At 55.1% G+C, this 19,914-nt stretch overlaps 1 protein-coding gene across 1 annotated transcript; it reads right to left on the bottom strand.

Annotated features, from left to right (window-relative positions):
• Window positions 1–2,228: 2,228 nt before the first annotated feature.
• On the bottom strand, window positions 2,229–15,558 carry CIDEA (cell death inducing DFFA like effector a). Its single transcript, XM_007463285.1, has 5 exons — window positions 15,521–15,558; window positions 8,236–8,380; window positions 7,394–7,540; window positions 4,446–4,627; window positions 2,229–2,376 (listed from the first exon to the last, which is right to left on the bottom strand). Exons 1-5 carry the CDS (start codon window positions 15,556–15,558, stop codon window positions 2,229–2,231), a joined length of 660 nt encoding a protein of 219 aa, XP_007463347.1.
• Between the last annotated feature and the right edge of the window lie 4,356 nt (window positions 15,559–19,914).

Below are 19,914 nucleotides of genomic sequence, written 5' to 3'. Positions count from 1 at the left end.
CCCGCCCCCCGCCCCTGCCTCCCAATGCAGCTGCCCCAATGCCTTCACTGAGGCCCCCGCCCCCCCAAATCTGGCTTCCACTCAACACAACAGCTGGAGAAGTGGCACCTCGAGGCCCCCGACTATTTTTATGTGGCCATCTGCCTCCTGGACAGGCCTGGCCGGCCTCAGCAGGCCTGAGGAATCCCACAGCAGGTGGTGACAGCTGGACAGCTGGGCACACCGGCCCTGCCCTTGACTGTTCTGGGGATGCTGGAAATGTGGCCTGAGGACACGGAGAGGAAAAAGGATGCCTTTACCTGTCGCAGCTCAGGGCAACGTGGTGCCTGGCTTCCTCTCCATCTCTGGAGCCCTGAGGCCAGCCCTGCTCTGTCTGCCGTCACCGGGGTCTGGGTGGTGGGCTGGGAGGGGAGCCCCCAGGCGTGCGGGTCGGAAGCTCTGGCCAGCTGCGGGCCTCACTGCACAGAAGGGAGGGCGCAGCACCCAGAGAAAGCACTGGGCTCCTGCTGGTGACGAGGCCCCAGGACGCCTGCCGCAGACTGACTGAAAACTGCCAGAGCAGAATCCAGCTCCTTTGTAGAAACTACGATCATCGATCATTGGAGAAAGGAACCCGCATCCCCAGAGAGGAAGATGGCAGAAAGGAGAGAGGAAACGTCCAGAGTTTCCTCTTTGCACACAATTTATTCATCACACAGGAGCGGGAGACAGGAGGCCCATGGGCGGATGCAGGTTGTCGTGGAGGAGCTCGTTCAGAAACTCCCAGACTCTAAGCCGCCCTTCTTCTGACTGAAACTCGCTTCTAAGACCCCTGTCCGTTCCACATTCTCCTGCTTAATCCCCCTTAGAACAGGCCAGGGAGCCCCTGGAAGCAGTAAGGAAAGGGCGCTGAGTCAGAGAGAGGGCTGAGTCAAGGCCTCAGGGCACTGAGTGAAAATTCCTTTTTTGGAAGCAGGGCCGCCCCCCTCCAGGAGGCCAAATCCCTGGGAAGTGATGCAGCCCTCGGTCAGTGAGAGGCAGGAGCCGCCCAGCGGAAGGTGCCGGAAAGCCATTTCCATCCTCCTCCCTGGCTCGGGAAGGGTTTCCAGCCGAGCTCCTTGTAAGGGAAGCGCTCACAGCAGAGCCCGTGGAGCCGGTGGCAGCACCACCCACCTCCGCCAACCTCCCCACCCGCTGCATTTCCCCCAGAAGCCGAGCAGGAGGGGAAGGGGGGCCCTGAGATGCCTTTTTAATTTTGCTCTGTTTGAAAAAGAGGCTGTGCTCTGAGGAATGCGGCTGCAATTCCTTTACTTCTGCCCCTCCTGCCTGCGGTCCTGGGCTCCCAGCCCTGCTGCTGGGCGTGTGAAGCAGGGAATGGGTGGGAGTCAGGTCGGCATAGCAGGGGTCCGAGGGGATCCAGGCTGTGATGGGGGCGGGGGCGGGGGAGCATGAGTCCGGGCCCAGGGGTCTGACTGCAGGCGGTTCTGTGCTTCTGGGACAAGCTGTGGTGTCTCCCACTGTCCTGGGCTGTCAGCCAGGAAGGGGACAGGCCTCTGTGGCAGCGTTTCTTAGGAGGAAAACCACAGATCCGAATGGCACCTGGCTCCTGCAGGTCTCCTAGTCTAGAAGCAGTGCCCCGTTTCCCCCCACCCGGGGAGCCGCGCTTCCCCCTCCCGAGCCGTGTGGTCGGGGCTTGCCCCGCGTCCCTCGTGGCCTGGGGTCCCTCCTGACTCGGCCACACCCACCCTGCATCAGGCCCCAGTTTGGAGCAGCTTTGTTTTAAGGAAAGGTTGCCAGTGCAGCTTGATCACCTCCAAAAATTCAGATCCACAGGCTTTCAGCTCACTGGGCTCATTCAGGACCGACGTAAAACCCCACAGTAACATCTGACCCTCCTGTCTCCTGATAGACTTAAAAGTGATTGCACGTGTTAGCAGAGCATCTCTGGCTGAGTTTTGCTTCTGTGAGTTTTGTGTGCTTTTCTGACACGAAGAAGACAGGACAAGAAGTGCAGTATCACAGCGACTGTCTTGACTGGTTTATTGTGGAGCCGCAGGCCTCGTGCTGCCCGCGTCCCCCCACCCCATCCCCACCCGGAGGGCCTCGACCGCCTGGCCCCTGGCAGTGCCCTCAGGCCCCTTTTCTCTCCTGAGCAGGGGGCACGTGGTGGGAACACAGCGTCTTCCGAATGCGTCCCTGGAGAGGGACCTGCGGGGTTGAGGCCAGCGGAGACTCCGCACTGTGCGCCCCTATCCACTAGTGATCCCCCGGCGAAGGCGCGGGCTGGGCACTGCCCGCTCCTCTGTGTCAGCCAGCACTCGGAGCATGTAGGTGCCGGTGTGGACGAGACACTGGCCAGTCATTTGGGTGGTGTGAGACAGGAACCACAGCAGGCTCCTGCAAGAGATGGGGCGGTCGGGCGGGGTGGCGGTCCGGCCCGTGGGGCAGAGGACAGGGGTTCCCCACTCCCACCCCCACATGCACTCAGGGCCACACAGCCCACATCCCAGCACTTTCCGGTCCCAGCTCCCAGGGCACGGCCCCCCATCGCTGAGATGCGGGCGCCGGCTCCGGAGATCTGGGTGGGACCTGGGACTCAGCGTTTCCGGCAGCTCCCCTTCCACTGGCCTTGGACCACTCATCCCCTGGCCTCTCCAGAATGTGGCCTGTCACAAAGTCACTGGAATATGCTGAGCGGGCGGCCCAGGCAGCACAGGCTCTGTCCTCCTTTGGCCGCTTGCTAACCCTGGCGGCCTTGCCGGGGCTGTGGAGCTTGTTGCTGAACTCAGTTGAGTCGGGGTGAAAGGAACCCCAGGCTGGAGGGGACTCAACACACCTGCCGTTGCGACCCTGTGACCCAGTTCACTTAGGGCGGATGGGACACCCCGACTCGACCCTGGGCATCTGAGCCCAAGGCTGACCTGGCATTCGTGTTGTTTCAGACTAAAGAATGGCTCTAACTCTAATTCTCATTCTCTACCAAGTCCAAAGCTGAGGAATTCCACGCATTTTAAGGTCCGTCCCTTCACAAGGAACCGGGGTCTCGGCCGCACTGGTTGGGGGACCTCCACTTCTGGCGTCCCTGCGGGGCCTGGCCGGCAAAGCCTCATCTCTGGGGGCCTCCTGCAGCTGCTCGCACCACCCTCAGATCCACCAGACGGTGAGAATCAGTGACAAGAAGGCTGGGTCGTCTCTCGGGAAAGATTTTGCTGAGGTGGGTTCACTTTCTTTACACTTATCTAAGTTGTTGTAACCCTCCCGCCTCACTTGAAAAATCAAGCAATCAAGCTGTTCTCTCCTGTCTCAGCAAAAAGAGGAAGCTCACTGGGGAATGGGGGGGCGGGCAGTCCAGATTCCAGCAGCAGGACAGTAACTGTTGTCTGGGACCGGGCCTCGGTGACTCTGGGTGGGAAAGGAGGCCAAAGGAAGCCACCGTCTGCCCGCATGACCATGTACCGGGCGTTCAGCCCCATCAGAAGGACCAGCCTCATTTCCAGAATGAGGAAAGCCTCGTTCCCCGCCCACACTACCCTGCCCCGTGCTACCCTCAGGGAAGCTGTCCTGGGACAGCGGAAGAAGGGCACCAGCGCCCCAGAGAAACAGGCAGGCCCTGCCGGGGAGCTGTGCAGGGGGTATCAGGTGTCACGTGGCACCTCCTAGGCAAACTTCAAAGACCTCCTGCTCCTGTCACCCTCTCCCTGCATCCCTCCAACCCGAATCCCTTCTTTAGAGGCTCAGTGACGGATTAATGGAGGGCTGGCAGCAGGTGTATTTAGGGCCTATGCAATCAGAGAACTTAGAAGGAAACTCCTCATTTTAAAGATGATGAAACTGAGGCTCAGAGAAGTTGAGTAACCTGTTAAAGGTCACACAGCTGGCTGCTCAGAAGCAAGGCTGGGTGGGAGCCCCTGGTGCAGGGCTCACAGGCCGGGTGTCAGGAGTGTTCCTGGTGCACATAGAGAATTTGTTCAAACTGTTTTGGGGTACAGATTGGGACCTGTCTTCTCCAGGCCCGGCCTGTGGGGTAGGGGTGACCTGGCAGTGCGTGGAGAGGGATAAGGCCAGCGCCTCCTGCCCACCGGCTTCAAGTTCCGTAACACAGAACTACGTGTGCGAGTCCTCATCCAGGTTTGGGGGCTAATCTGCACAAACCAGGTCAGAATCTCCTTGGCTCTGGTTTTAGCTGTCATTGCTGAGAAATAAGGTTTTTAAATGCACAGCTCTAGCTTTTAAAAGGAATTTGGTTTTTCTTTCTATTTATTATTTAGGTTATTATTTAGGTTTTCTTTCCACTTCGTATTTATTGGTCTTTGGAGAAAACTATGTATTTTGGCTCAAGTTTTTGTTTTCTAAGTCTGTGGTGTAAGAGTTTTTATGACAACACGAGTGAGAGTCAGGCCGGGGCTCGAGGGGCTGGGGACGGGCTGCCCGCCATGTCCAGACTCTCTGGCCCCCAAGTCTGTTACCTCAGCAGGGCCTTGAGCCCCGGGCACCGGATGTCGTAGGACACCGAGTACATCTCGTACATAGTGGCTTTCACGTTGAGGCAGCCGATGACATCCTTGGGATTCAGCTTGTACAAGTCGAAGGTTACTCTCGCGATCCCCTGTCTCTTTGGCGGCTGGCGGGCTGGGATGTAGGTACCACCCTAGAGCCGTGGAGGAAGAAAGGCTGCAGCACTGGCCCCGCTGTGACCAACAAATCCTGTGCCTCTGGTTTTAGGCTGCTTTCAGCTGTCCTGTCAGCTTAAAATCTGTGACTAAGCCACTAACTATTCGAGGAATGTTTTCAGCAGAGCAGTGTGCTTATGTTGCCATGGGGTCCAAACCCATAAGAAAGTGCCCTCCTCCAAGCTGCTCTGTTCAGTGACTGGAGATGAGTGTGATTCGGCTTCAGGGTCCAGGGGGGTCAGTGGACAGTTGTGCCAGTGACTTGAGGTGGAAACGCACTCACCCTGGTCACCTAGGGCCACGCGGCCGCCTGCTGACGACTGTGCCACAGCCCGCCTGACGGCCAGCGGGCACACTATTCCTGCCGTACGAGAGGCACCATGGAAAGTGCCAGAATCCACGGCTAAGCCAGGGCTGGTGGCGTGTGATAAATCGTGGGCTCCCCTGATTTCTAGTTCCTGCCCTGGAGGAAGGTTGGCCTCTTGGGGACACTAGTGGGACCTACTCTCGGTCTACCTGAGCCCCTTGTGGTTGGGAAAGAAGGTCAGAGACCTCTATAAATCCCAGGTTTATAAACAGTCTTCCCACAGAAGCTTTGAGAAGAAACAAGAGAGAACAAAGCTGCCCCAGGTACACATCCCAGGTATATGTCCCAGGCACACGTCCTGGTGGGTTTGCTGCAACATGGTCCTGCAGTGTCCAGGATTCAAACAGAGGTACAACTTTCATGAACCTTAGGTGTTGGGAGTAGTTGAGGCTGTGAGTGTTAAATTCTCTGACAAAAATCTACTAAATTTGAATTTAAACCACAAATTCCCCTAAAAGCACCCAAACCCTTCTTCCTGGAGCCCCTCTTCTCTTCCCGCCATCCCCCCCCACCCACTTGGACACACGATGGTTGCAGCCCATCGACTAACGCACCGAGGTCCTGCTGCCTCGGAGAGGGTGTGTCTGTCGTTTAGGAAACGTTAGTAAAATTTAAGATTACAGAATCAAGGGGTGAGTTCCACCTGAGCCCCTGACACAGCTCCTCTCTTGACGCATGAAAGTTTTCATCTCACTCCCCCAACATCCTTGGTCTTGAGTCAAAATCGAGATGCCTCCCCAAAGTCGGGACCTAACGTGGGTATGGTTTCCATCATCTGGACCCAGGAGCCCCCTGAAGATGCTGTGAGGACCTGCTCCCCACAGGACAGGCTCCAAGGCTTTGGGCTGAGGAAGGGAGACCCCTGGCGGCTACTCCTTGGAAGTTCTGGCCAAGTCAAGTCAAGTAGCCTCACCGAGAAACCCCTACAAGTGGGGCAGGACTTAAGATCCCTGAAGGAAGGAGGTCCAGATGCCTAAGACCCCGCGTTAAGACTCACGTCAACCAGGCTGTTACCAGACAAAGAAGCCTCCTCCCACCCCGAGAACCACCATATCGGTGCCACTCTCGTCCACAGCCTCCTGTCACCACCCTGACCCCCAACTCAGCGCCCACCACACGGGGGCTTCAACCTGTCACATGGCAACTGACTCCCCCGCTAAGTAAAAGAGAATTTCACTCGCAAAACAAACAGAAAAGATCCTTTCCTTCTGAATTAGTTTCCTGGGGCTGCTGGGACCAATGGCCACAGGGTGAATGGCTGAAAGCAACACAGACTCATGCTCTGACAGTTCTGGGGGTTGGAGGTCCTGAGTGAGCCGCAGGCTGTCCTGTAGGGGATGCCGTCCCGGCTCCAGAGGCGCCTCTGTCCCTTGGCCCGTAGCTCGTCTTCCAGTCACTCCTCTCTCTGCTTCCGCCCTCGCTGACCCTCCTGTGTCCCCCCTTACAAGGATCCTGTGATGACACCGCCCCACCAGGCAATCCAGGATCATCACCCCATGCCAAGTCCCCTTTGCCACATAAAGTGACACGTTTCTGAGTTCTGGGGATGAGGACATGGGTCATGGGGGCCGGGGAGAGGGATGAGCTGGGTCACGAGCATCAGTGAATAAACTCCGTCCACTGATGCTTCCTCCCCGGGTCTCTGTAAACTACACTCCAGCTTGCGTGGTTTGGGACTCAGCAGTCCCTAAAGCCTCAGGGGGGCAGCTTGAGGCCAGGTGCTCAGGAGAGAGCTCTGGGCAGCTGTCCTCCCAGCATCCAGCAGAGCTGGGGTCACTGTCTGCCCACAGCAGAGACGCCAGCTTCCCTGCTTGCTTCCCTCTCTGGATCCTGGTTTCCATAAAATGTTGGATTCTGAGGATTTCCCTTTCTTGAAGTCAGTTAGGCATATAAAAAGATGTTTGAATATTTTGCTTTACATTTTTAGGTGCTTTATGGTGGGAGTGTTTTCCAAGATATATAACCTATAGTTTTCTCAGAAATAAAACCCTTTATTCTACCTCTTTGCTTGCCTAAATCACTGTGTTTACACCTACACACCCCTCCCTAATTTTACCAGTTGTGTCAGCTCGCCACCTCCTGAGGTCACAGACAGTGAGTGGTCACAGGTCATATCCACACACTCTAACCGGATCTGTAGCCCCTCACTGGCCAAAGCCTGACCCTCAGAATTACTGGCTCTAAATCACATAGTCCAGGTTCATAAAGATGCCAAGTTTCCTAGAAATAGTTGAAAGCATCCCTGGAGGGTAGGAGATACAGTTATCAGGTGAACACAAAGGAAGTATTTGGAAAGTGGGCCAGTCAACCCCAAAGTGGGGACTGCACTTCCATAGGTGAGAAGCCTCTCCAGAAGCTGCCCAGACAACACGCTTACCGGTGTCCACTTCTGTCCCTTCTCCAGGACCATGAGGTGCGTGTTGTCCCCCAGGGTCTGGAAGAATGCCTCCGTGTCCACCACGGTGCCGTCCTCCTCCAACACCAACGTGACCAGTCCGCTGGCAATAACCAGGGCATCCAGGGTCTAGGTTAGAACACGCCAGCGTCACGGGGTGAAGTGAGAGACTCCGTTTGGACCCATCCATGGCATCAACTAAGTCATGGTTCCAGAAGTGTTGGCCGATTTTGAGGGTTTTAAATGGTAAAGATGTACCTTACCTGGTGTCTATGACTCAGCCTTTGCTTGGAAAAGAGAAGTTAAAAAATCAAACGGACCTAACTTCTTCAGAGGTTTCAATGACGTGAGATAAGGGGTTACACTGAAAATATTCAGTTTCTAAAATGTCCTGCTTATTTGGACAAATAAAAAGAACGACCCTGTATCTGTGATACTTAAAGAGCCGACATCTCTGTCGCTTCAGAGACAGCATGTTGGATTCTCATTTCTCGTCTCCGATGAGAGTCTATGATTCTTCCTTATTTGGCGATCGAGGACGCTGTTTTAGATTAAGGACAATTCGTCCCTGGCCTTTATAACCAAAACCAGATTTCTACAGTTGCTGCCTCCTATATTCCCCCTGTCAAAGAACCAAAGCCACATTATCAATTGATGGCTACTTTGAAGGTTTTTGTCTCTGTACCTAAGTCTTTTATGGGACAGGAACACAGCAATATTCCCTTTAATGTCAGAAGGCTCCCCCAGACCCTCTGAGGCCAGGACACAGACCCTCTTTCTTGCACTGGCTTGTTCCCGGGACCCATGTGGGCTGGTGGGGGTACCTTGGTGAGGAGCTCCTGCAGGCTGCTGGCGGTCACCCCTCGGCGGCTGCTCCTGTCATGGTTGGAGACCCGGAAGGGGCGAGCGGGATGCATGAGGGGTGTGAGCAGCACCTTCTTCGTCTGCGACCCCATAAATGTCAGGGGCCTAGAAATGGAGGGAAAAGTAAACAAATTTATGTTACTTTATTATTATTATTATTATTCGTTTTTTGTGGTACGCGGGCCTCTCACTGCTGTGGCCTCTCCCGTTGCGGAGCACAGGCTCCGGACGCGCAGGCTCAGCGGCCATGGCTCACGGGCCCAGCCACTCCGCGGCATGTGGGATCCTCCTGGACCGGGGCACGAACCTGTGTCCCCTGCATCGGCAGGCGGACTCTCAACCACTGCGCCACCAGGGAAGCCCAAACTGATGTTACTTTAAAGAAGAGTCATTAAAGAGAGGTTTGAAGTACACAGAAATAAGACAAGCTTAATATTTGCACCTAAAAGAAAGGAAGCCAATGGTTGGGGATGATTAAAAATTGTGTACCTGACATCCAAGAACAAACAAATACATAAAATTAAAAAATACAACCATCGTTACACCCATTTTTACCAGAACATTCAAAGCCCTTGCAGTAACTGTTTGAGAAGGAAAGGTAAGGTCATCAAAAGAGAAATAACAATTATATTCTGCAAACATGGGTTTTAGAGCTGAAAAATCTAAGAAAATGACTTCTTCAGGCCATGTAGTAACTGAACAGAGTTAAAGAATTAGGCACACACACAAATAGTTATATATTTGCACAATACAACAAAGCCAGAAATTTAAAAGTCAGATATGTTCACTATAGCAATAAACCAAGTTTTTGAAATTAGGATAAATGAGGAACAGCAGAACCTTGTAATCACTGTGGCTGGAAAACCAGCTGCTTCAGATTGTATGTCATGTGGCACTTTGGAGTGAGTTCCACATTTATCAAAGAATTAATTTAACAATTCACCACAAAAAAAGAACTAACATAGGAAAAGAAAACAACGTAGGAAAACCAAATCAAGACAATTTTCTGAGAAAAAAATCCCCAACCCTTGATTATTAAAGTTTTGCTACCTAGCAAATAGTAAAAAGTAATGAAGTGAAGGTAAATTAAAAACGGCTGATAAGTAGTAACTTCAGTAGTTTTTTTTTTTAACATACGCATATTTTGCTTTATATGTATTAACTCAATCCTCAAAAAACCTAGTTTTCTCAATTTACAGGTGAAGAAACTCAGACCAGAGAGCGGCCCCACAGGTCAGAGCTGGGATTTAGACCAGGCACCTGGTCTCTGCCTCAGAAAGGTGATCTAGATGCCACAGGCTAAGAAGGAATAAGAGAAGCCTGCATATCAGTGAAGAGGTGAAGATTTGACAACAATAAAAGAAATGCAGAACCACCTTTGACACCAGTGCTCTTAAACCCACATGCAAAAAGTTGTCTAAATAACTCTGGAGGGGACCAGATGCACCTTGCTGGTGGGGCTGGAAGGGGGTTTTCAGTCTCTGTGGCAACCAGTCTGGCACTGAGGGAGGAGCTCCACCCTGGACAGTGGATGTTTTTATATCAGGAATGTATCTGTAGAGAAATTATTCACAATATAAACAGAAATCAGCAATGTCCCAGGTCCTGCTTTGTGCTGGCCACTGTGATAAATGTTGGACACTCAATCTCCTCAGACCCTGAGGGACTAGCACCTGTCATGGCACTGTCCCCCAACCCTGAACAGCGCTCAAATAGGTGATGACTACTTGGACAAATCCTTGTTCAGTGACAATCAGGAGAATGAAACAAAGGGCTTTATTTTGGGGGACAACCTTGAAGAAGACACAAAGTGAGGACATAACTGTTTTCTGACACTTATAGCAGTTTGTCTAGAGTAACTCTACGAAGGTTAAAATTCTAGGAATACCTGCTCTGTTTGCCAGTGTAGGCCACCTGCATATATATATACTGTATATACACACACCTGCATCTATATACATATGTATATATATATCTCACACAGTCATTTATCTATCTATGCTTTATTTCTCCAACTAGACTGGACTTTCCTTATGGACAAAGGTGACAACCTGGACTTGCGACTGGCATCTGAAGTGCGGGGGACGGGCGGGGGGCAGTCTTGTGGGGCTGAGCCCTCACCCTGTAGAATCTGATGCCGTCTCTGGGTAGATGGTGCCAGAACTGAGTTCAGGGACTTCCCTGGTGGTCCAGTGGTAAAGAATCTGCCTTCCCTGGACACCCTGTCAGAGACTGAGAAATGCTTGGTGCTGTGTGGGAAGCCCCTCCCCCAACCTTACATGCAAGAATTGGTGTCACAACCTCTTTACCTAGATTGTCAGCAAGAATTTGGTGTGACGCATATTTAGCCGGCATCGGGCTTGTGCCTCGTTACTGCAGGCATCCGAGCACCTGCCATAGCCAGCAACGTGCTGGCTTTTTATACATTTATTTATTTATTTTTATTTTGGGCTGCATTGCGTCTTCGTTGCTGCGCACAGGCTTTCTCTAGCTGCGGTGAGCGGGGGCTCCTCTTCATTGTGGTGCGCGGGCTTCTCATTGTGGTGGCTTCTCTTTTTATGGGGCACGGTCTCTAGGTGTGTGGGCTTCATAGTTGTGGCGCACGGGCTCAGTAGTTATGGCTCTCGGGCTCTAGAGCGCAGTAGTTGTGGCACACGGGCTTAGCTGCTCCACGGCATGTGGGATCTTCCCAGACCAGGGCTCAAACCCATGTCCCCTGTATTGGCAGGTGGATTCTTAACCACTGCGCCACCAGGGAAGCCCTGTGCTGGCTTTTTTAATATATTAACTAATTTCATCAAAACCTTACAAGGAAAGTATTACCCCATTTCTCAGGTGAGAAAACTGAGGCTCAGAGTGGTTTCTCAAGGTCACCCAGTTAATAAGGAATCTCTCTGAACTTCCCAAGTCCCAAGCAGTAAACATTGGCCAGAGCCAGTGAAGAAGAGCTGCGGGCTGGGAGGACGCCCACAGCTCCTCTCCAGGGTCACCACCCAGCCTGTGGCCAGGGTGGCAGCTGCAAGGGGACTATGCCTGGCCAGTGGTCCCCACACGGCTCTCCCACCAGAATTAGAGTGGCCCAGCGAGGGAGTCCAGGGCTGAACCAACCCTGTGGAGGGCCTGGCACATGGCCTCCAGACCTCTGCCCCAGTTCCAGGGAGTTACACAGGCTCCTCATTACACAACACGACAACCAGGGGCCCATGTTCTGCTGGGCTGACACTCAGAGCCCTCCCTGGCAACCCGGTGGACAAGGCAGCAAGGATTATCCACACAATGCTTCACAGCTGGGACCTGGCTTTGTTCTCAACCTGATCGTAGCATCATCGGAAATTTGAACTCGCGGTGAGGAGAAAAGAAAGGTACCAGCACACTGCCTCACCAGGCCAACGGCGAGCATCGCAGCTGAGTACCAGGGAGGCTCAGGGAGTGGAGGGAGGGATCGTCAGAGTCAGTGGGGCGGGGCGGGGAGGTTGCCCACTGGTGAAACCCTCTTCTGTTGCGGGGAGCCCGGGGCCTGCCAGCAAAAGCCTCCCTCCCCCCAGAGCAGGGAGTCATTCCTTTGTCCCCGAGTAAAAAGACAGGCTAGGGCCAACCATAGAAGTGGGAGGGTGGGAGGACAAAGTTCATGTCTTGGAACCTGGACCCAGGCCCTGGGGGGGGTCAATGGCATGCCCTGGGCTGAACAGCTCTGACCCAGTTAGTCTGGTCTGTATCTCCTCATTGCCACCTTTGTGAGCCCCCAGGTGATCCACCGACCTAGCTCCGCCCACCCACCACAAAGCCCTCATTGTCTTTTAACTTCTGACCAGATTAAGTGCTGGCAGTCACTCCCGGGGCCTTCCCTCCTCGCTGCCCTGACATGGCAGATCTCAATAAAGAAGGAAGTCCAGTTATTGCTGTTCTTACGTCGTACATTTCCCAACGGAGAACTGGGTCACTGTTGGAGAAAAGGCTTAGGAGCCACATAAAAAGGCCCTGCAGGCGTGAGCCATTCTTTCCAAGGAGCAGGATGAGTGATTTGATGTGCTGAATTATATATAATCAAGACTACCTTATAGATGATGTAAAGAGGGGTTAAATGCTATCTTAGGTACACTAAATATACTACGTCTGATTACTCTGCTCCAGCGAAAGGAACAGCAGGGACAACCAGGTACAAGAACAAAGCAACATATTAATCCAGCTCAATTCTGGTCCTCTTAATGGGATCATTTATGTCACTAGACCAAGGCTGAAAATGTGTTGCTATTCCCCCTGAATGCTGTACTACATCGAAGTTGTCACAGGAGCACTAAGAAGACTTAGAATCCAGCTTCTGGCAACCCCTCATGCTGGCCGCCCTCTCATCCCTGGGAATGTGCAGGCAATCACACAAAACAGGAAGGAAATGGCTCAGTACACAGAAAAAAATAACCAAGGAAACAGGCTCTTCAAGGAAATCGATTGTTTGGGGAAATCAAGATGATAAGAAAAGTCAGACTTCATAGAACATTCTGGAAAATTGTGAGGGTGTGTATCTCCCAGAAGTGAAGGAACAAGGAAGTCTCTGTATTTTTCCTGGAGGGAGTGAGAAGACCTCAACTCGTAGAGTAGGAAATAAAGCAACAGGCACAGGCTGACAGCAGACATGAACCCCACTGCAGTGGAACGAAGCTGGCCCACAGGTCACAAGAAGGCGTCTTTCTAGGCCACCTTCTGAACTGATGTTTGTTCTGAAAGCGCTGGGGGAGAAAAGCAGGCCCGGGAACAGGCCGTCAGGTGGACAAGTAGGGCCCAGGTGAAGAGATAAAGCTCAGACAGAGCTCTGTGCCCAAAGCCGGGTGACAAGGACAGTGCAGGGAAGGGAAGTGTGACCCCAGCCATGGGAATGCAGAGAAGGGGCAGGCCTTGGAAAGCATCCATCAGGCTTGGCGGGGCCTCCGAGAGCTGCAGGGACAGTGGCTGAGGGACAGTCTCGGGGGTGGTGGGGTCTCACCACGGCAGGAAGCAGAGGAGTGTTGGCCCCTGCGAGGCTTCCTGCTCCCCAGAGGGCCCGGCTCATGACAAGCAACACATGGGACACGTGGGCCCCACTGGGAGCCCCATGGCAGGACTGTGGCAGCTCCCGGCTGTGCCTTGACCCACCCAGCAAAATGCTTGGCTAGAAAGTATATCCAATACATGACCGTGAAGTCTTTGAACACTTTGAATATTATTAAAATAAGAGTTTAGACCACGAAGGAGTAAGCATCAGTAACCTGGGAGATCGACTTGTTAGAAAAGTCAATTCCTTGCTTGCATCACTAACAAGACTGGTCAAATTTGTACTGAAAGGGCAGCTATTCAAAACCTAGAGTTCCTTGTTCAAGGAAAGAGGTACTAAATAGCTACAAAAGCAGCTACTTTGCACAAAGTGTAAAGGAGATCAGCTCTGTAACAACCTCAGGGTCAGTGTGAATGTTATCAAAGCCAGAACACAAAGTCAGAGCAGGCTTCCTCTGTGGCAACACACACCCTGTGGACACCCGGGGTGTCCAGAGCTGAGCCAGGAGACCTTGGGCTGTAGCTGCTGGGTCTGCAGCCTGGACTCGGCTTTAAAGAAGGCAGAAGACAAAAGTTTTCCTTTCAGCAAGTGTTACAGATGGTGCAGAAGCAGGTGGGGTCCCAAGAATTAGAGCAGCTCAGTTCTCAAGCAGGAGCCCAATGACGGTGAGTCCCCACAGGTGGTCCCTAGCTCCCTCCCAGAGCCCTGCACTCAGGGCTGTCTAAGCAGATCAGTCCTTCCCCATGTGCTCATCTGCCAACATTTCAGAAGCAAGTCGCTTCCACCTCACACAGAGACGTTTTGGGTTTGGGATTGTGCTGTAGGGTTAGGTACAAAGGCAGGGGCAGCCTTAATTCTTCAGGCCTCGTCTCCTCCCGCTGCAGGCCACACCAGCCAGGGCTTAGGGCCCCCTCACAGTCCTTACAACTTGGCCCACCAGCTCGCTGCTGGGAGGACCTCGGAGAGGTCCATGGGAGAAAAGTTTGGAGGATGCACTACAAACTGTCAGCAGTTGCTACCCTTGGGAGTGGAACTGGGGGGTGAGTGAAGCTGGAGGTAGAGGAAGAAACCAAGGGTCTTCCCCTTAGGCCTAGACCACATCAGTGAAGATGCATGAAAACGTCTGTTTCTCACCTTCCTGGGGTCCTGTTTTTAAAGATAAAGCCCAAGCAGCAGACAGCGCCCCCTTCCATCTTGGCGGCTCTCTCTAACCTTGGGCCTGGCACAGATACCCCTTTAAAGACCCAGGTTCAGAAGCTTACAGATCACACTCCCCTCTCTCTCACCCACCCCATCCCTCAACCCCAGTCACCTCAGAAAACCTGCATTTTAAAGAACTCAAGGAGATCTTCAGAGAAGCAGGTTCCCTCCCCTAAGTCTGTAAAGTTACTGCCACCCAATATCTTTAGGATTTTACAGACAAGGATTGGTTTGGGTTTCCTGGGTGTGACGATGAACCCAAGAATGGAAAAAAAAGTGATGCAGGGCCTGGGTCACGGGCGTGTGGACCGGGAGAGGAGGCGGCGGGCGTCCGCGGGCCCCTCTACCCCTCTCCGCCCCCCAAAGCGTCACCACTTCCCCCCAAACTCCTCCTTACAAACCTGGGGGCTCAGCCAGCACGGTCAGGGAGTGTCCAGGCCCGGGCGCGCCCCGGTTAGCCCACCACGCTCGGAGCCGGAGCCCGCGAGGCCCTGAGGGTCAGCTGGCCTCCTGGAGGCTGCCCAGCGTCCCCACCAACGCCCCTCGTCTCGCCCCAGCTCGCACCGCGGTCCGGGACCCCGAGAAGCCTGGCGGGGCGCGCGCCCAGGCCTCCAGGGACGGGCCCCGTCTGCACCCACGGCGGTCGCGGCTAGAAATGCAGCCGCTCCGCACTCACCAAGGTCACCTGTTCCGCGGACGCCCGTTCACCTCGGGAGCCACACCTGGCGCTGGGGGCCGGCTGGAGGCGGGGAAGGGATCGCGCGCGGGCTCCGGCTGGGCGCCTGGGCGCAGGAGCCGCGGGGGTGGGGGAGCGCAGGGAGAGCCGGGCGCACGAGGACACGGGGCGCCGGGGTGAGAGGCGCAGGGGGCGCAGGAGGACCGGGGCGCAGGGGAACGAAGGGGGCAGGGGGATGCGGGGCTCGCGGGGACAAGGGGCGCCTGGGGCGCAGGGGGCCGAGAGGGGGCGGGGAAACGAGGGGCCCGAGGGCGGCGGGGGCGCAGGCCCGCGGGGCACTAGCCTGAGGAGGGCTCCGGCGCAGTCCCGGGCCATGTCCATCGCTCGGGTCGCTGCGGGGCCGGCCTCCCCGGGCGCAGCCTCTTAAAGCGCCGCTGTCGGCCCCGCCCGCGTCCACGCCCCTTGGGCTGCGGAGGCCGCGGAGGACGACAGTCGCCACGACCCGGAGCCCAGCCGCTCCGCGAGCTATAGGGGGTCGCCGGTCGGCCTGTCGGAGGTTGGGGCAGTCGGGGACACCACCACGCTGGCAGCGTGGCCTCGGCTGTGGAAAGGCGGGTGTGGCCCCAGGATTCGGGAGACCGTGGGGCGGGATGCACGCAGGTCCCCCAGGGCCGCGCCAGCCGCTGCCTTTGGGGCGAGGACCCGCCCTCAGGGCCAACCCGCCAGGCTGTCTCGCGGCCGGGACAGGGGGTAGAGGATGTGAAGGACCCCGGGAACTTCACAGTCCTTTAGCTACAGGAACGGGACTTTCTCAGAGTAAGGAAGGCGAGAGAAACACCGAGCCAGGGCGAGGGGGTAACCCGGGTCCTACTTGCATAGCCCTCGGGATGGGAAGATGCAATAGCGCCTGTTCAGACCCCAGAAGGGGCGGGGCTGTCAGGGATTCCATAGTGGGGCGGACTCTGTTGAGCGGGTTAAGGAGTGGGGTGGTCTCCCAACCCTGGCGCTTTAAAAAGGGTAAACCGGAATGAAAGTGTCCAGCGCCGCCCTGCACGCAGGGTGACTGGCCCTCGCCTTGTCAGCCTGCTGCCCGTGCTGCTGCGAGGAGCCGGTTTCCAAAGAGCTGTGACCTGACCTCTGCCTCAGTCCGGGACTCACTTGACCAGCACAGCAAGCCCTTCTACCCGCTCCACCTCCCTTTAGTCACAGAGACAAACACATGTCTTGCCCTGAGGGTCACAGGTGTCACCAAGATGAGTGTGGAGCCAAAAGCAATTTCCTTCTAGAGTCCTGGACTCCACAAGGCCTGCCGAGCCCCAGCCCCAGGCAAGGTGGTTCCTGCCCAGGTCCCCAGGGCTGGACTAGGCCTCAGCTACCCCTCGCCCGACCCCCTGCCGTGGCCTGAATGTTTGTGTGCACCCCACACTCATATATTGAAACCCTAATGCCCAGGGTGATAGCACCGGAAGGTGGGCTTTGGGAGGTGCTTAGATTGTGAGGCCGGAGCCCCCATGGATGGGATTAATGTCCTTATAAAAGAGGGTCCAGAGAGCTCCCTCACCCCTTCTGCCACATGAGGACACAGGGAGAGGATGGCCAGCCATGAACCAGGAGGAGGTGTCACTAGAACCCGGCCCTGCTGGCCCCTGATCTGGACTTCCAGCCTCCAGAACCATGGGCAGTAAATCTCGGCCATTCATAATAAGCCACCCTGTGTACAGCATTCTGTTAGAGCAGCCCTACCAGACTAGACACGCAGTTTGACAAATGAGAAAGTGGGTCCAGTCAATTCAACTTCCCTCTTTAAAAACTTTTTATTGTAAAAAATTTCAAATATAAAGACATATAGGGGGGCTTCCCTGGTGGCGCAGTGGTTGAGAGTCCACCTGCCGATTCAGGGGACACGGGTTTGTGCCCCGGTCTGGGAAGATCCCACGTGCTGTGGAGCGGCTGGGCCCGTGAGCCATGGCCGCTGAGCCTGCGCGTCCGGAGCCTGTGCTCCGCAACGGGAGAGGCCCGCGTACTGCAAAAAAAAAGACATATAGGGACTTCCCTGGTGGCACAGTGGTTAAGAATCCACCTGCCAATGCAGGGAACACGGGTTTGATCCCTGGTCCGGGAAGATCCCACATGCCGTGGGGGAACTAAGCCCATGTGCCACAACTACTGAGCCTGTGCTCTAGGGCCCACGTGCCAACTACTGAGCCCATGTGCCACACTACTGAAGCCCGTGCGCCTAGAGCCCATGCTCCGCAACAAGAGAAGCCACCGCATTGAGAAGCCTGCACACCACAACCAAGAGTAGCCCCCACTCCCTGCAACTAGAGAAAGCCCACGAGCAGCAACAAAGACCCAATGCAGCCAAAAATAAATTAATTAAATAAAAATTTTAAAAACCTTTAAAAAACTATAAAGACATATAGAAAGAACATGCCACGAGCATCCTTATACCCAGTGCCTGGATTCAATCACCGTTAACATTTTGACATATTTGCTTGTTTTTTTAATCTGTATTTTTATTTGAACCCCTTCACATCAAATCCTTCAACCTGCATCTCTGAAGAAACCAGAACGTTGTCACACATACCATAGTGACATCACCTCTCCTAATGAAATAAAAGTGACTCCTAATCACACCTGTTCATCCACGTGGTAGCAGTGGTCAGGATTTCCTTCCTTTCTAAGGCTGAATAATACCTCACTGTGTGGATGGACCACATTCCATTTATTCATCAGCCATCGATGGACACTTGGGTAGCCTCCCTCTCCTGGCCACTGTGAACAGTGCCACTGTGAACACCAGTGTACAGATATGGCATCATGTTTTTTAAAAATAGAAAACCAGGGTGGCTCAGACCTTTTCCTTCCTTTTCTGCACTGGTCTTGCTGCTGACCAGAAATCTGTCAGAGCCAGTGCAAGACCAGGACACACCCATGCCAGCTTCGAGCCACGGCAGTGACCAGGGTGAGCAGAAGCTGAGAGACAGCAAAGGCCATCCGTGTGCCCAGGGACGAGACTCTGGATGGCTGGGAGTGGCAGCTCCAACCCTCTTGCCCCACATGTCCACTCTGGCCCCATTTGGCTCCACATGTGGCCTCCCCGCCAAGGTGGGGGAGGGGGGACCTGCCACCAGCCGCCTGGTGACAGTAAACAGCTCTTCCTCTGGCCACCAACCCGGCCGCCTAGCCCCCCCCCGCCCTGGCCCTTGGACCCCCGTCTCACAGCCTAGGCTTTGCATGAATACTCTTCAGCCAAGGCTGTCAACGGGCAGACTGGTGACACCACTGTAGACGCACCGAGGTTTGAGAGCTCATACACAACATGGAGCTCTGTAGCGGACCAGACTGTGGCGGCATCACCGTCCGCGAGGTCTCTTCAGAGCCTGTGGGAGCGGTCACGTGCCTTTCCACATGCCCAGCACATGCCCAGGGCGGGGACGGCTCGTGGGGCCCTGCCGACGCGTCACGAATCCGTGCGTGACCGCAGAGCCCGCTCAGGTGCACCGCAGGGGGTTAGGCGGGAGCTGCCACCAGAAATGCACGATTTCCCCAGATCCGCACAGCAAAGTGGGGCTGCACGTGCCCTGCAGCCACGGCCCCGGGATGGCTCTCGTCTCTCGCGTCCTCCCACCGCCTTGGGCTAAGATCCAGTGGTTAGATGCTCTGCACCTGTGGTGCTCAAGCTTCGCAGAGCTGTGGTCCTGCACAGAGAAGCTGCTTAACTACTTCGCTGTACTGTTTTCATTGATCCTAGAACACAAGGTGTGAAGAGAATAACGTCCTACACGTGGTCGTACAATCCACCAGCTGGAACAGCTGGCGGTATCCCAACAGAGGGAGCTTGGGCTGGCTGGTCAGGTGGGGCACAGGGGCTGCCAGATGGAGCCTGATGTCTAGAGGCCGCACTGGGTTGGCGGCGGTGGGGGTGGGGGGGGGCGATGCTGGTGCCCAGAAGGGAACCAGAGCCACCTCACCTGGAGGCGGGGGCAGGACGAGACAGGGATCTGAGTCCTGACACCACCACACAGAAGCCTCCTTGGTTATTCACGGACCCACAAGTGAAAGCCAGAGCCGAGACGGAAGCTAAAGGATCCCAGCGTGGGGGGTGGTCTCTGGAGGACGGTGTGCCTTCAGTGGGGGTCAACGAGGGGCCGGACACTGGTCAGGGTGCAGGGGAGATTCGAGGCCCTGAGGGGTGGCAGGGGCACCAAGTGGCCACTGAGGCATGCAGCCTGCCATCCTCGTGTGGGTATCAAAGGTGGGTCCTCATGCACAGCAGGCATGAGACGCCCTAGTCCCAAAGGAGACCCCAGTCCTCACGTGTCTGAGCCCTTTACCTGTGTGCCTTTCGGGACATCACCTGGCACCCCATTCAGATCAGATCAGAAAATTCCTTCCTAAAGATAGTGAATGTATCAATCAGTAACCCAAGGGGAGGTGGAGGTGAGGCCTCTGGGGATTGGCTTGGGGAGGGAATTACCCCCTGGGAGGCCCCCTGGGCTCCACCAGGTGCGTGAGCGGGCCCAGTGCACCTGCCCTGTGAGCAGCAGGTGGCACAGGGGAGTCAGCACCATGGGCTCTGAGGCCCCGCAGTGTCCGCAGAGGGGAGCAGGGCCGGTGGGCTTGCCGAGGGCTCTCCAGGGTGTGGTTTGGTGAAAGTGCCTGGGTCATTGCACAGTCCGAGCCCCAGAGTTTAGGTGCCAGGGCCGCTCTAAATACTCTTTTTTTTTTTTTTTT

The sequence above is a fragment of the Lipotes vexillifer genome, unplaced genomic scaffold, assembly GCF_000442215.2.
Source record: "Lipotes vexillifer unplaced genomic scaffold, Lipotes_vexillifer_v1.1 scaffold848, whole genome shotgun sequence".
NCBI lineage: Eukaryota > Metazoa > Chordata > Mammalia > Artiodactyla > Lipotidae > Lipotes > Lipotes vexillifer.
This window is presented reverse-complemented; position numbering and strand designations above follow the sequence as displayed.